The sequence below is a fragment of the Cervus elaphus genome, chromosome 5, assembly GCF_910594005.1.
Source record: "Cervus elaphus chromosome 5, mCerEla1.1, whole genome shotgun sequence".
In the NCBI taxonomy this organism is placed as follows: domain Eukaryota; kingdom Metazoa; phylum Chordata; class Mammalia; order Artiodactyla; family Cervidae; genus Cervus; species Cervus elaphus.
Window position 1 is genome coordinate 129,410,728 of NC_057819.1, and position 16,592 is coordinate 129,427,319.

The 16,592-nt window shown below is 54.3% G+C and overlaps 1 protein-coding gene across 3 annotated transcripts in view; it reads left to right on the forward strand.

The window, feature by feature from the left end:
- The window catches only part of SDK2 (sidekick cell adhesion molecule 2), a 264,805-nt gene that overhangs the window by 154,037 nt on the left and 94,176 nt on the right, over nucleotides 1-16,592 (forward strand). For all 3 annotated transcript variants that reach the window (XM_043905642.1, XM_043905643.1, XM_043905644.1), the window contains 2 exons: nucleotides 7,494-7,641; nucleotides 14,183-14,316. In XM_043905642.1, the coding sequence (XP_043761577.1) occupies nucleotides 7,494-7,641; nucleotides 14,183-14,316 (282 nt within the window). The remainder of the gene's footprint in view (nucleotides 1-7,493; nucleotides 7,642-14,182; nucleotides 14,317-16,592) is intronic.

Genomic DNA, 16,592 nt, shown 5'->3' on the forward strand with positions numbered 1-16,592 from the left:
GCTCAAATTCCCCTTGCCTATCCCTTGGCTTCCCTGGTGGCTCAGCCGTAAAGAATCCACCTGCCAATGCAGGAGACCCCGGTTCCGCCTCTGGGTCAGGAAGATCCCCTGGAGAGGGGCATGGCAACCCACTCCAGTATTCTTGGCTGGAGAATCCCATGGACAGAGGAGCCTGCAGGCTGTAGTCCATAGGGTCGCAAAGAGTCGGACCCGGCAGAAGCGACTGAGCAAGCAAGCCTGCACTTATCCCTAGCTGTGTGACCTTGGGCAGATGACTTAACTTCTCTGTGCCTTCATTTCCTCATTGGAAAAAAGGGATGCTAATGTTAGAGCCTACCTAGCCGGGCTGTCACATGAGTAATCAATCAGCGCATACAAGGGATTTTCACAATGAGTAATCAATCAGCGCATAGGAGGGATTTTTACAATGAGTAATCAATCAGCGCGTACGAGGGGCTTCCCTGGCAGTCAAGTGGTTAAGACCCCTTCCAATGCAGAGGGTATGGGTTTGATCCTTGGTTGGGAGCTAAGATCCCACATTCCTAGAGGCCAAAAGACCAAAACATAAAACAGAAGCAATGTTGTAACAAAATTCAATAAAGATTTTCAAGAAATCAGTGCTCACAAAGCATCATGAAAGGCCCCCAGCCCAGAGAACCCTCGGGGTGGAAGCTCGGGGTGGATGAGTACACTTTCTTCTCTGCCAGGCCAACCAGGGAAGGCTTCCTGGAAAAGGCATCCACAGCCCTTCTCATTCTGTCTGATGGTACCTTGGGAGGTACCATCCTCTGCTCTCCAGGGCTGGGGCTAGGGTGAGGCAAGGAGAATGGAAAATTTAAGGAGGCGCTCCCTCTCAGGGAATCACCGTCTGCTTGCAGGACCCTGACAGTGGGAACTGCCTTAAATCGTTCCCCTCCCCCACCCATCGCAGTCCTGGGGCTCTCCCGGGCTTGTGCCCTGCACACCGCCTGCATCTGTCTGTCCCTCCGTCTGTTTACACTGTCACACGGCGGAGCTTGCCGTTCTGAGGATGGGTAACCTACGAAGGATGCTTCTCCAGACCCCGCATCTTCCCTTCTTGCCAGTTTCTGCCCCCCGGGGTGGGAGGGTTTTGTCCTGGGGGTTCAGCAGCGGGGTTGGGTCAGATCAGGCCCAGCAGTCCCCACCCCTGGCTCCCATCGCCCCCTTCCCAAAGAAGGGCTATGAATCGGGTTCTAATGGGAAATTAATAAGGCAGCTGTGCTAACCACTAATGATGATGGCAAAGTCGTTACAAAAAGCTTCTTTACATGTTTTTAATTACAGCAATTAAAGAGAAGTCGATAAAACATCACCCCCCTCCAGCTCCCTTCTTGGCCCCACCCTGAGTCTCTTTGTTTTTGTGAAGCCGCCATAAATTTCTGGCACGCGGCAAGTGGATTGAATGGCTGAGAGGCTTGGGAGAACCTTCTGGAGTCAGCATCTAGCTTCCGTGGGTGCCTCTTAGTCCTGCTCACCTGAGCAATGTCCCTGATGTGTATCCCAGCCTCACTGGGTGGGTGGATGGCTCGGACTTGGAATCCCCAGCCCCGGCAACAAGCCCCACTCACTTATCACGGGGCCAAGGGCTCCTGCTCCCGGTTCTCCAGGGCAGCTTGGCAGCCCCCGTGCAAAATGAGAGCTGAGGGCATCAGCCCCACTGTCCCATGGGCTGGGGTTGATGTCCAGAATGCCAGCAGTGGGCCCATTCTTCTTAATGCTCAACCTGAGTGGAGTATTAAATGTGGAAGAAGGGAGTAGGAGATATGGCTGAGGAGGTGGGGCATTGGGGACAGACGGTGACATTCTCAGATGCAGTGGGATGTTTTGATGTCACTTAGAATGCAGTGGAAGGCATGGATGGTTGGAGGCAGATTCACGACTGGATGGAGAAATAGCATCCTCATAAGAAACAAGCACAGCCACAATTAAGTACCATCCCATGTCACCAGCGGAGAAGGCAATGGCAAGCCACTCCAGTACTCTTGCCTAGAAAATCCCATGGATGGAGGAGCCTGGTAGGCTGCAGTCCATGGGGTCGCTAGGAGTCAGACATGACTGAGCAACTTCACTTTCACTTTTCACTTTCATGCATTGGAGAAGGAAATGGCAACCCACTCCAGTGTTCTTGCCTGGAGAATCCCAGGGTTGGGGGAGCCTGGTGGGCTGCCGTCTATGGGGTCGCACAGAGTCAGACACGACTGAAACGACTTAGCAGCAGCAGCAGCAGCATGTCACCGGACTGGCAAAAACCAAAGCGTCTAGCAAGACCAGGTGTTCATAGAAACTCCCACCACTGCTGACGGGAGTGTGAACTGGCAAATTGATGCAAATCAGGGAAACAGCTTGGCGTTATCTCATAAGATCAACGTGTGCACAGCCTATAACCCTAGCGATTCCACCTTTAGGCACATCCTCTTGAGATTCTCTCAGCAACGAGTGCTGGCAGACCCACAGGAGACTGTTCTTAGCAGGACAGCAAAACACCGATAACAGAGCCGGCCTGCAGCAGCACTGCGCTGTCTGGATACACGGACATCTAGGCAGCGCTGAAGATGACCAAACCCAGTACCAGGGCAGAGGTGGGGCTCCCAACAAGCATGTTGCACAAAAAAACCAAATTGGGGTGGATGACATACAAGATAATCCAGAGGGCTTAGAAGCAGGCTAAACTAACCATAAACTGTGCAAGGATGCATCTACATGTGGGGAAACTTGAAAGAAAGGAAAAAAAAGCAGTGGTATGATGGACCCAACATCCAAGAGGGCAATTAGACCTCTGGGGGGGCGGAGCGGTGATGAGAAGGAGGCTGTCGGGGAGGGAGGTGAGGCTGGTTCGTGTTCTGTTCCTTAGACTGGGCGGTGGGTTGTTGTTACTGTTCAGTCGCTAAGTCGTGTCTGGCACTTTGCGACCGCATGGGCTGCAGCACGGCAGGCTTCCCTGTCCTTCACCATCTCCTGGAGTTGACTCATGTCCATTGAGCCATCCAAGCATCTCATCCTCTGTTGCCCTCTTCTCCTGCCCTCAGCCTTTCCCAGTGTTGGGTATGTGAGCATTTATTCTTCTTCTTTGAACTACTCATAAGATTATGTTCACTTTTTTTATGCATGACATATTTCATGATAAAAACGTTTTAAAAGTGGGACCTCCCTGGTGGTCCAGTGGTTAGGGCTTCACGCCTCCCCTGTAGGGGACACAGGTTCGATCCCTGGTTGAGGAACTTAAGATCCCACACGCTGCATGGCATGGCCAAAAGAAGAAAGAAAAAGTTTTAAAAATAACTAAAAGCGGTAAATATACTCTGAAGTGGAATGCGTGCTTTACAAGACCTTTTAAGATAGAACAAAGACATTAGGAATAATTTTTAGGCCCCGTCTAGCTGTGCCCCAGGCCTGTACATCTTTGCTCTCAGGGGACGGCCTAGGGAGTTAGATCAGTGCTGCAAGACCTGATGGGCCAGCATGCATTGCCAAGAGGAAGTGCAGTAAATAAATCCTTGTGTTTCCACCTCAGTGCGAGTGAGTTTCCCTAGGAGATCCTGGACCCCCAGCCCAGCCAGTGTGCGCTTCCCTCTAGCCTTTCTCAGGCAGTGGCTGGCTAAGCAGCCCCCTTGCAGCTGGTGTTAGGGACGCCTGTGCCCTGGGTCCCATGGGCAGAGACAAGGGGCTCCCTGGGAAGACCTAGGAAGCCCACTGGGCAAAGTGAGTGGAGAGAACCAGGAGGGTTCTGGGGGTCTCAGAGCCAATAGTGAGGGGAGATGATTGTGAGAGGAAAAGGTGGATGGGAGCAGCAGCAGCAAGACTTGGAGCGAGGTCAGCTCTGCCCTTCCTTCACCTGTCCATCCTGCCATATGTACATACAGTCACCATCCCTCACTTCCTCCCTCCATCCATCCACTCATGCATCTATTCAACCATCCATCCATGGCACAGACCCACCAGCCTACCCCCTCGGCATTTTTAAAATTCTCTGTAAGTAGCCCTCCTCTCCTACCTCCTAGTCTTCACACACTCTCTTCCTCCTGGACTTTTACTACTGTCAACCACACAGACACACACACACACACACGTGTGGCTAACACCTACCCTTTATGTATCTCTGCTTTAAAAAGCCTCACCCCAGGCTGCCTCGGCGGCTCAGTAGTAAAGGATACGCCTGCCCAGTGCAGGCTACGCAGGCTCAATCCCTGGCCCAGGAGGGTCCCACGTGCCTCAGAGCAACTCCCACACGCCCTAGAGCCCCTGCTCCTCAACAAGAGAAGCCACCGCCGCGAGAAGCTCTTGCGCCACAGCCGGAGAGGAGCTCCCGCTCCCTGCAGCTAGAGGAAAGCCCACCCCGCAACGAAGACCCAGCAGAGCCAAAAACCACAAATAAATCATTTTTTTAAAAAAAGCCTCACCCCACCTCCCAGTCTGAAGTAGATAAAGCAGATTTTCTCTGATGCCCCCTCTCATAGAAAAACCCTGTTTCTCTGTCCTAACTGTTGTCACAATATGTCACTGCGTGGTTCTCGGTTGATTTTCTTGTACCTGTTCCCCTAACCCTACACAAGTTCCGCAGAGGCAGAGACCAGGGCTTTCTTCAGCACCTGTCGCAGAGCCTGTCTGACCCACGGAGGGGACTCAGTAAAGAGTCGTTGCATGACAGTACTGGCTGCCTTTTTTATATTTTTTATTTGAGTGACTTTTTAAATACATATTTATTTGACTGCACTGGGTCTTAGTTACAGCATATGGGACCTTTAGTTGCAGCATGTGGGATCTAGTTCCCTGACCAGGGATTGAACCCAGGCCCCCTGCTTTGAGAGCCAGGAGTCTTAGCCTCTGGACCACCAGGGAAATCCCGGTATTTGATGAGTTTAGAGAGAAACTACTGTGTGCAGAGTATGGGGCCAGGTATCTTAGAGGGATTTCCTCATGAATGTAATTAAATAGAACTGCCTCATGAAGATTTCAGTGTAGCAGGAGATAAAGAAGGTGTATGAAAAACTTGAATGCAGGGGCTAAGTCGTGGAGGAGGCGAGGGCATGCAAAGACAGGGGCGAGTCTGGACGCTGGCTGGACGCTGGCCGGCCCTGCCCTAACTGCTCAAGCTGGATAAGCCACTCTATCTCCATGAGCTTTAATTTCCTCACTGACGAAATGGAGCTAATAAAACCCGAGAGAGAAAAAAGAAACACTATTACCATGAAATTGCTTTAAATTGTTCAAATATATCTTCAGAGTTCTGGGAAAAGTTTTTTAAATAGATAAAATTATTGTGAGGACTGAAATCAATGTGATTTATTGATGCAATTTTTTTATAGACAGAGCCAAGTAATAGAAATTAGTAAACAACTAAAAGATGCACGTTTAGGAAAATTGAGCTCTGTGGTATTATTACGCAGATGAAATGAAACAATCCATGTGAAGTCCAACTAGAAAGAAACCTAACGTAGGGTCAGCAACTATTTGGGTGGCAGGGGGTAATCTTTGTTGGAGAGGTTGATGTTAAAACTGTGAAAAATACACAGGATTCCAATATTTTGATACAATGACTATTAGATGCAGTTTTAGAAACACTTTAATATACTCTTCCTGTCTCTATGGCTACATAACAAATTAACCCCAGACATCATGCTCTGCTCAGTCACTCAGTCATGTCCAACTCTTCGCCACCCCATGGACTGCAGTCTGCCAGGCTCCTCTGTCCATGGGATTGTCCAGGCAAGAATACTGGAGGGATTTGCAATTTTCCCCTCCAGGGGGTGGACCGCAATCATTTGTCTTGCTCACAGATTCTGTGAGTCTGGACAGAACCTGCTGGGAACAACTTCTCTCTGCTCTTTGATGACTGAGGTCTCCACTAGAAGACCCAAAGGCTGGGGGCTGAAATTATCTAAGGGCTCACATGTTCAGTCACATGTCCAGTGTTGATGCTGGCTGTTGTTTGGGACCTTGGATCCTCTGCACAAAAGCTGTTCCTGTGTCCGTGTGGGCTAGGTTGAGTTCCCTTACAACATGTCAGCAGGATTCCACACAGGAGTGTCCAGAGAGCCAGGTGGAAGCTATATCCTTCTGATGACCTAGCCTTGAAAGTCACATAGGATCCCTTCTGGCATATTCTACCGGTGTACTCACAAATCCCTCTGATTCAAGAGGAGGGGACATAGCCCCCATCTCTCAGTGGGAGAAGTGTCCATCACAGTGTAAGAGGAACATGTTGGATGGGAGGTAAATATTGATGCAACCATCGTTTTTTTTTTTAATTGAAATATAAATGATGTACAATGTTATATTAGTTTCAGGTGTACAACAAAGTGATTCCGTTTATATACATATATATATGGGCTTCCCTGGTAGCTCAGCTGGTAAAGACTCTGCCTGCAGTGCAGGAGACCCTGATTCAATCCCTGGGTTGGGAAGATCCCCTGGAGAAAAGCGTGGCAACTCACTCCAGTATTCTTGCCTGGAGAATCCTGTGGACAGAGGAGCCTGGTGGGCTACAGTCCATGGGGTTGAGAAGAGTTGGACTCGACTGAGCAATTAAGCACAGCACAGCTATGTATGTGTGTATATATATATATAAGGCTTCCCATGTGGCTCAGTGGTAGAGAATCCACCTGCAGTATAGGAGATGCAGTGCAGGTTCAGTCCTAGGTCAGGAAGGTCCCGAGGAGAAGGAAATGGCAACCCACTCCAGCATCTTGCCTGGGAAACCCCATGGAGAGAGGAGCCTGGCGGGCTACAGTCCTTGGGGTCGCAAAGAGTGGGACACGGCTCATGACTGAGCACAGCGTAAACACACATCATCTTTTTTGAAATAAAAAGCCTCTGCCCTTAGAGTCAGAGCTCACCCTGACCCCAGCAGGCCGGTGGGCAATCAAAGCTTTCCCACCTCATCTCCGCTGCTCTCCTCCAGGCTGATGGAACATCAGAGCGGATGGTCCCCGCTCTATCTGCTGATGGGGTAGACACGCTTCTAAAGGAGCAACATGGTGTTGTGTTCACATGTCTGTGCAGGCTCACACGCTGCGCCCAAGGGTCCAGGAAGCTGGCCCCCGGAAGTGCCTTTCACCCCACACCTAAGTACAGGGCAGGGGACCAGGGACAGACTCCGGGGTCTGAGTTCAAATCCTGCCCCTGCCCCATCCCAGCCACGTACGTGCTTTTGGACACGTCAACCAGCCTGTTCAGGAGGTTTTTTTTTTTTTTCCTCCATTGTAAGCTGTTTGAAACAATGACTGACGTCTCATGGTTGTTGAATGAATCCATTGGTTCGCGGACATACAGATGTGAATGGATATAAAGCCCCAAAGCACAAAGCAGAGCGCGCCGTCATGAGGGAGGGGGTGATGGGCCACGGGAGGTGGGCCAGACGTGGCGGCCGTTCCCGCAATTTCCTTGCGCTCCCACCGCTCCCCACCCAGGAGCCGGGCAGTCTGGGTTGCTGACCTCCGGTCGCTGACCCCTACATGTGCTCTTCCCTCCCACAGACATGGGCAGCTTCGAGGAAGGCGAGAAACACCAGAGCGTCTCCCATGGAGAGGCCGCCGTCATCCGCGCCCCGCGCATCTCCAGCTTTCCGCGGCCGCAGGTGACCTGGTTTCGGGACGGCCGCAAGATCCCGCCCAGCAGCCGCATGTGAGCGTCCCCCTCCCCGACCCCCAGGGGCGGGTGTGAGAAGCCAGCCCCGCCCGGGAGAGGAGACCCGGGGCCACACGGAGCCCCCAGACGCGGAGGACGCAGGGGCCCCTCCACTCTGGGGTGGAGCCAGGCGGGGGACGTCCCCATGGAGGGCAGCCGGGTTCCCAGGGGCCTTTCTGGGAAACTCCGGGCCGAGACTTGGAACTAGGACACTCTCGGCCTTCCTGGGGAATCCCAGGGTGTTGGCCTCTGTCTCTCAGCTGGAGGATAATTCTGCCTCTCAGAGCACTCCAAAAGCTCAAGTTGGCACAGACAGAGGCTCCGTCCCCGTGGCTCCAGGCCAGGGTTCAGGGCACACGGGCAGGCGCTGGCATCTCCCGGGCAGGGCGGACGGCGCTGGGCGTTTCTGCCCGGCGGGCGGGTGTGTCTGGGAGTCCTTCGGGCGCGGCTGTGTGTTCCGGCTGCGGAGAGGAGGGGAGGCCCGGGGAGGCCTGGCAGGGAGAGGAACACACAGTCCTTTCAGCGCTAACAAGGGCGCTTCTGTGTAGCCCAGGTCAGGGGTGGTGGCCACCGGGCTTGTGGGCAGAGGGATGGAGCCGACACCTCCCCGAAGCGCGGGTGAGGGGGTCAAGGGTGGGACGCAGCGGCCCTCCTGACCCCCCAGGAGACAGCCAGCGGAGGCTTTCCTCTTTAGGTCTCCCACTCTCCCCTGCTCCCAGCAGAGGAGGGAGGCCACCCTTGCCCTGGACCACGTGGGCCGCAGGTCCGCTGTGGGCGGAGCCTGTCCAGTCTCTGTAGGAAGTGCCGTCGGAGATGGCCAGTTCTTGCCTTCGGGGAGCATGAGGTTCCATGTGGGATGTTATAATCGTGTAACATAGTAACATCCTGGCAACAACGTGGCCGAACGGAGCACCTGCCATGTCCCCCAGCCTCCAATAAGCACAGCCCACATCACCCTCTGCTCCAGGACAGACACGCACCTCCCGGGGAGAGGTGCTCTGCCTCGGTGCCTTTTTGGTCCCCAGAATGCACATTCAGGAAATATTTGTTGAATGAATGACCCGCATGAGAACCTTATGAGGCTGCTGATTTTATTCCCATTTTACAGACGGTAAAGTGAAGGCCCCCAGAGCTTAACTGCTCTGCCAGATCTCAAGCAACTGGTTCCAGGCTTGCTGACTCCAGAGTCAGGGTCTTTTTTTGTATAATGGTTTCAGTGTCTTTTTTTAAAATACGTATGTGAAGTGAAAGTCGCTCAGTCGTGTCTGACTGTTTGTGACCCCATGGACTATACAGTCTGTGGAGTTCTCCAGGCTAGAATACTAGAGTGGGTTGCCTTTCCCTTCTCCAGGGGATCTTGCCAACCCAGGGATTGAACCCAAGTCTCCCACATTGCGGGTGGATTCTTTACAAGCTGAGCCACAAGGGAAGCCCAAGAACAGTGGAGTGGGTAGCCTATCCCTTCTCCAGCGGGTCTTCCAGACCCAGGAATCAAACTGGGATCTCCTACATTGCAGGCAGATTCTTTGCCAGCTGAGCTGTGAGGGAAGCCCAGATATGTATGTATTTGTGTATTTTTGGCTGTGCTGGGTCTTCATCGCTACACACAGGTTTTCTCTAGTTGCGGGGAACAGGGGCTACTCTCTGGTTGCAGTGAGAGGGCTTCCCATTGCGATGGCTTCTCTTGTTGCCGAGCATGGGCTCTGAAGACACCGTCTTCAGTTGCTGCAGCTCGCGGGCTCAGAGGCTATAGCATACAGGCTTAGTTGCTCCATGGCATGGGGGATCCTCCCAGACCAGGGACTGAGCCCGTTTCTCCAGCATTGCCAGGCACACTCTTAACCAGTGGACCACCAGAATTGAGATCTTTAATTCTCTTTTGTGTGGAAATTATTTGAGAGCAGGGACAAAGACATGGGGGCTAAAGAGGATAAAGTGATTGCACTTGTGGAAAATTGATCTGGTGATTCTCAACCTGGCTACCATCTGAGATCATTTGGCACCATTTAAAATACATTGATCTTTCGATTCTGCCCCTCACATGCTCTGATTGCATTGCAACAGTGTGTATGTACCTAGACGTCAGGATTTTTAAAAGCTCCCCGGTGATTCCAGCATGCAGCCACAGTTGAGAACCACTGTCCTGGAATGTGTCCGTTACCTCCACGTACAAGAGTGCTGCATAACAAGTGGTCCCAATGGCCTGATGCGATAAGCATGCATGTATCATTCGCATCAGCAGATTGGTGAGCTTGGCCTGGCTCTCTCGCTTGGTCAGGGCTGGCTGATGAGAATGTCTGGGTGAGTCCCCTCTGCCCCACTTGTCCCAGCCTCCAGCCAGCCGGCCCTAACATCTCCTCCTGGCAGTCGCAGGAGAAGCAAAGTCAGGGTTCTGCTAACATCCCATTGGTCAATGCAAGTTACGTGGTAGAACTTAGCCCAAGATGCAGGGAAATTAACTCTGCACTTGAGAGGACTGGAGAATCACCCGGAGCTGCTGCTACAGAGCTGGTGATGACTGGGGGGGGGGGGGGGGGGGGGGGCATGTTCACAGGTGGACTGGTGCTATGTGTGAGGACCAGGCTCCCGTAGGCCTAATGAAAGTTCAATAAAAGCAGCGAGTGAGGACCATTAGCACAGAAACCAAGGTTGAGTCGCAGGAGGGGGATCGCCCTGCCACACGGGTGCTGAGATAGGCAGCAAGTCCCAGCGCCTTCCCGACTCCCTTTTCTGAGCCGATCTCCCGGGCCCTCGCTGTATCAATGACGGTGTCCTGCAAGCCAGCCAGCTGGGAGTGGCTGCAGGAATACTGTGCTGAGGAGGACCCCGAGGGCTCAGACTCGGGGGGATTACGCCTTCATGGATGAGCCACGTGCACCATGGCCGCCGGAGGGGCCGAGTGGACATCTGTCTCCGGGGTTTGCCGCCTTAGATGCAGCTCTTTCTGCAACCTCACTCCCATCACCCCTTACCTGACAGCTTCCCACCTCCTCTGGCCTTTCCTGGCTTCTGCCATCACCGCCCCCCCTTTTCTTTCCCAGCAGTCCCTGTCACCAGGACAGAATGCCCTCAGGTTGTGCACAAACACACACACACACACACACATACACGCACATGCACATACACATACACACACACCTTCCTGGTCACTCCCACCCCCTCCAGCCCTCCTACCAAACACGCATGAGGACACAGGGCATTTTTATCTCAGCAATTACGGCAGATTAATATTCATAGCCCAGAGGAAAGGCCCCTGGAAACAAATCTGGTGTCTGTTTGTTGGAGATACATATCTGATGAGTGCTATCACCCGTCGGGGCTGCGCTATCTACAGAGGACCGCTCTCCCTCCCGGGGCGGAAGCAGAGATTAGCAGCCACCCCCCACCACCCCTTCCTTGATATTCATTGTTGAAAAGGAGACAAGATTCCTAACAAAGATGCATGCTGAGGGTTTGGGGCAGGTTCTGGGGTGATTTATTTTACTCTTAATTAAATTATCAATTGCCCCCCACCCCCCAGAGCTGGGGAGAGAAAAGGCTGGCTTCATGAGAGGGAGTGGAAGGTGGGAAGGACTTGGGCCAATCAGAGAAGCAGGACAGACGTAAGAAATTGAACCAGAGGATTGTGGCTGAAGAACCTAACCCAGCCTCTGCTGAGAGGGGAGCCCTGCAAGAATCCCGGCAGCCTCCTTCAGCGTGGGCGCCCCTGGGCGAGCCGACTGGAAGCCCTCCTGAGTGCTGCGGGGAACTGGTGCACTTCGGAAGTGAGCACAGGGTCGTGCCGGAACCATCTATCGAGGGGATGGTCATCCTGCTGAAGGCTGTGAGCCCAGGGACCTTTCTTATTAGCCTCCTGCTGAGGACAGACGTAGGGCAAGTCAACAGGCCTCTGGCCCCTCACTGCCCTCTGCTCATCCCACTCACTGGGAACTCGAACCCAAGCCCCAGGGGTCCCGGACACAGTGCTGTCCTCCAGAGGCAGGAGAGCCCCTCTGACTTACAGACAGACAGACAGACAGACAGACCCCCGGACCCAGGGACTTAGCACCATGGAAGTTTGTTTCCCGCCAACTTAAAGAGCTTTAGGACTTCCCTAGAGGCTCAGATGGTGAAGAATCTTCCTGCGATTCAGGAGACCCAGGCTCAGTCCCGGGGTCGGGAAGATCCCCTGGAGAAGGGAATGGCCACCTCCTCCAGTATTCTTGCCTGGGTAATCCCCTGGACAGAGAAGTCTGGTGGGCTACAGTCCATGGGGACGCAAAGAGTCAGACACGACTGAGCGACGAACACTTTCACTTCCTTTTTTCACCCTAAGAGGGGGCTGAGGGGGACAGGTGAACTCCAGAAGGCTGTGTCACAGGCAGGCTGTGGCTTTTGAATCACCCTAAACAGATTCGGGACTAGGCAGCCTCCCTCCCCCACAGCCTTCACCACCTCCACAAGCTGCATTAAAGGACCAGGGTCCCTGCAGGAGATTCCCACGTGAGGACATGGTCACCATCCCTGTCCCACTGTGTTGACCTTAAAATATTTTAGCCTGGCTCTGTCCTCACACCCATCACCTCATTTGTTGTTCAGTCGCTCAGTCGTGTCTGACTCTTTGCGACCCCATGGACTGCGGCACGCCAGGCTTCCCTGTCCTTCACCATCTCCCAGAGCTTGCTGAAACTCACATCCATTGAGTGGATGATGCCATCCAACCATCTCATCCTCTGTCGTCCCCTTCTCCTTTTGCCTTCAGTCTTTCCCAGCATCAGGGTCTTTTCCAGTAAGTTGACTCTTCACATCACGTGGTCAAAGTATTGGAGCTTCAGCTTCAGCATCAGTCCTTCCAATGACTATTCAGGGTTGACTTCCTTTAGAATTGCTGCTGCTGCTGCTAAGTCACTCCAGTCGTGTCCGACTCTATGCGATCCCATAGACAGCAGCCCACCAGGCTCCCCCGTCCCTGGGATTCTCCAGGCAAGAACACTGGAGTGGGTTGCCATTTCCTTCTCCAATGCATGAAAGTGAAAAGTGAAAGTGAAGTCGCTCAGTCGTGTCTTGAATCTTAGCGACCTCATGGACTGCAGCCTACCAGGCTCCTCCATCCATGGGATGTGCCAGGCAAGAGTACTGGAGTGGGGTGCCGTTGCCTTCTCCGTCCTTTAGGATTAGCTGGAGGTAAAAAGACCTCTTCAGGGAAAAAAAAATAAAGGACGTCATTAGGGTTCCCAGGAATTGGAGAGGAAGGCTTTGTCTTCCTATTTCCTGGAGCTCAGCAGGCAATATAAGACCCAGCACTGGAACCCCAAAAGCCAGGATAAGGGGGGACCCCGGCCCAGCCTGGCTGGGAAGACCAAGCTGGAGAGGCGTTCACAGGGATATTTATTTGAGAGCCCGTTTAAAAGTCTGTCACATTCACCTAATGGGAGAATCTGAAAAGAATTCAACTGGATCTGTCCTTGTTAAACTAACATTAAGGATGTTTAACAGCTGTCTCGGGCATATCACATTAAAATCCGGAGATAGACTCGACAAACTAATGGTGTTGCTCATCATCAAGAGGATGGGTGAGAGGAGGTGCTGGGCAGAGCCGGCCGGGAAGGGGTCCCGCCCCCACACCCGGAGGGTGCCCAGCTTCCGCCTGGACAAGCCCTTCGCCCGACCTGTGGACGTGGGGGCTGAGGGGCTACGTGACAGGATCCCGGCAGCAGGAGCCAGACTGGCAGCAAACCGCCTACGTCTGCGCCCCGCTGCCCAGCCGGTTTCCCTTTTCCCTCTCTACCAGCCCTGACAGCCCCTTATTGGCTGGATTCAGGGAAAGGAAATGGAGGTGCTTCCCTGGTGGTTCAGATGGTAAAGAATCTGCCTGTGATGCAGGAGACCCGGGTTTGATCCCTGGGTCAGGAAGACCTCCTGGAGAAAGGAATGGCTACCCACTCCAGTATTCTTGCCTGGAAAATCCCAGAAACAGAGGAGCCTGATGGGCTACAGTCCACAGGGTCTCAAAGAGGCAGACACGACTGAGCGACTAACACTTTCACTTCCTTTTTTCACCCTAAGAGGGGGCTGAGAGGGACGTGTGAACCCCAGAAGGCTGTGTCACAGGCAGGCTGTGGCTTTTGAATCAACCTAAGCAGATTCGGGATTAGGCTAAGGCAGTGATTCTGGAATGGGTCTGCTCATTTCTAAGTGTATTATCATCTCTCATGATTCATTCATTCTGGGGAATGAATTTCTTCAGTTCTGGACCCTCCTGGTGCAGCAGTGACCCGAAAGGGTAGAATTCTGGGGGAGCTCCAGCCCCTAGCCAGGCCTGGGCTGGACGCAGAGAAGCGTCGCCTGGACAGCCCCAGACCCCTGGACATGCTCTGTATCTGGTCCCCAGCGCTGGCGAAGTGGGGTTCTCTGCAAACTAATTCTGGCTGGAGTTCAGGCAGCCAGTGGTTCCGGGGGTGGGCTGGAGGAGGGGCTCTTGGGGGCCTGGCTTCCTGTCCCAGCTGGCATCGCATCCCTGGAGGCCCACCCATCAGAGGAACCCTTTTCTGCTTCCCAGAGCCATCACGCTGGAGAACACTCTTGTCATCCTGTCGACCGTGGCACCTGACGCAGGCCGCTACTACGTGCAGGCTGTTAACGACAAGAACGGGGACAACAAGACCAGCCAGCCCATCACTCTCGCTGTGGAGAGTAAGTCAGCGGCGGGGCCCGGACCGATGGCGAGGCGCATCATTAAATCTTGGGAATGGGGCTCCCGGGGCTCGTGGGGAAGATGGAATGGCGTGGACAGGGGAGGCTGGGAAAGGGAAGGGGAGGAGCCATCCCGAGGAGGAGGAGTCCCAGCTGCAGTGGAAGCGGGAGCCGGCGAACCAGGAGGGGACTGAACTCCGGACTCCATCCCCATGAGCCTGAGATCGTATCAGGAGCGGGGACACTTAGCTTGGCCATTAGCGGGGCCCCCTGGAGATCCGGGGAAGCATGAAATGTTGGGAAAAGTGTGTGCATGAGAGGATTACAGCCACCCCTGGGCTCAGGTGCCAGTGGCGAGAGCTGACCAGGAGCTGGGAAGCTCGTTTTTAAAGAAGTGTGCTGACTGCCTGCACTCAGCTGGCACGTAAAAGGCACCACTTGCAGTTGGAGCCGAGCCATCCTCGCTGATGGGAACACAGGCTTTCTGCCCAGGCTCCCGCCTCAAAGTGCCGCTGTCCATCAGCGGAGACTGCCCACCACCCTGGAGGAGAGAGGCAACCCTCTCCTCAGTGGCAGAGTGCAGAGGGGAGCAAATGGAAAGGGTGACTCCTTGAGTCTCCTTGACGGAGAAGCGTTTGTCCAGCTGAGACTGAAGGCAGGTTTCCGGGCCCTGATGGAGATGCCGTGGTGGGGGGACGTTCTCCCCAGCCCCGCTCCCCGCCCGCCAGCGCACCATCCCCGGGAGGCAGAAGAGGTGGGGAGTCGCCAAGTCCATGGGACGGGGCCAGAGCTTCCTGCAGCGACCGAGCGCCATGCCGCCTGTGGGAGCCAGATGTTCACGTCCTTCACATCTGCACAACTGCTGCTCCACAAGCCAGCTCATTTATCATCCACGGTCCCGCGGGGACGTCCCCGCCAGCAGCATGAGAAGGGTGCCAGCCAGCACAGGACCTTCCCGTGTCCTTCCTCTGATCCCAGCCTCTGTCTTCCAGGGCCCAGAAAGCCCAGTTGTTGTCGATGAGTCACTAAGACGCGTCTTTTGCGACCTCAAGGACTGTAGTCCTCCAGGCTCCTCTGTCCGTGGGATGCTCCAGGCAAGGATACTAGAGTGGGTTGCCATTTCCTCCTCCAGGGGATCTCCTTGACCCAGGGAGAGAACCCAAGTCTCCTGCATTGGCAGGCGGATTCTTTACCACCGAGCCACTTGGGAAGCTGCAGAAAGCCCCAAACATTCCCCAGTCCCGACCTGCCCGCGCCTGGGCCTTCTGGCACCTGCAGAACCCCTTCCCATATATGCAGTGACCCCCTCCCCCAGACCAGGCTCCTGTCTGCCGAGAAAGAGACCTGGATGCAAGGAGCAGAGTTCCAGTCTGCATGCTGACCTATGAGGGTCACGGGTGTGACCTCTGACATTGACTTGAGCCAGGGTCTCACTCATCTTGGCATCCTGGGGGCCCAGCCCACAGTCTGGGGCTGCTGTTTCTATGGGAAAAAGAACCATCAGAGGGGGTGTTTTTCCCCATGTATTTTCCAGCGCGTTGAATACCTGGAGTCTTAACGGAATCGAGTCATTTGGTCCGAGTCAAGGTCAGGCATCTTCCTGGGTGGCTCAGTTGACTCTGAGACGAAGGTTGGAGCCTCCCTCCCCCGACTCTGCTCTGCCTTCCTCCCTTAGCACCCAGCCTCCTCCCGGCCAACCCAGGATGGTGGTGCTCCCTCCCCCAGCCCTCCGGCGGGCCCACATGTCTGCCCGAGCCTCCCCCACACCATTGTCTGTTTCTCCCACCCGGTCGCCCCTCGCCCCCTGCTCTCAGGATTTGTACCAGATTGAGTGCAGAATCAGCTGATTTTCAGCTAATTTCTCCTCCCACGAGTGACTGCACTTCAAATCCTGGTGCTTGTCGCTGACACAAATCCCCCAGCTGCCGGCCTGCCAGCCAATTTCCTGGGAGCAATTGCGACTTCGCCCACCGTGAGCAGCGTCTCCCTCATCTGTCTCGCCCTCCGCTCCCCACCCCCACCCCTCACCCCCTCTCTGCTCAGGGCAGGCAGCCTCTTCGCATCCCTCATCCCTCGGGAAGCATCCATGCTCTTTGGAGATGGAGGCTGAGAGAGCAAAGGCCAGTGACCCCCAGAGTTGCCCCCTGCCCAGGTGTCAGCCAGCAGGTGACCTCACTCGGACCACCACAGCTCTTGACAAGTTCGTACCTGGCTGGTGGTCCCACTGGGTGGTGATCAGAGCTGCACCACGCAATGGAATTATAATATGAGCCACA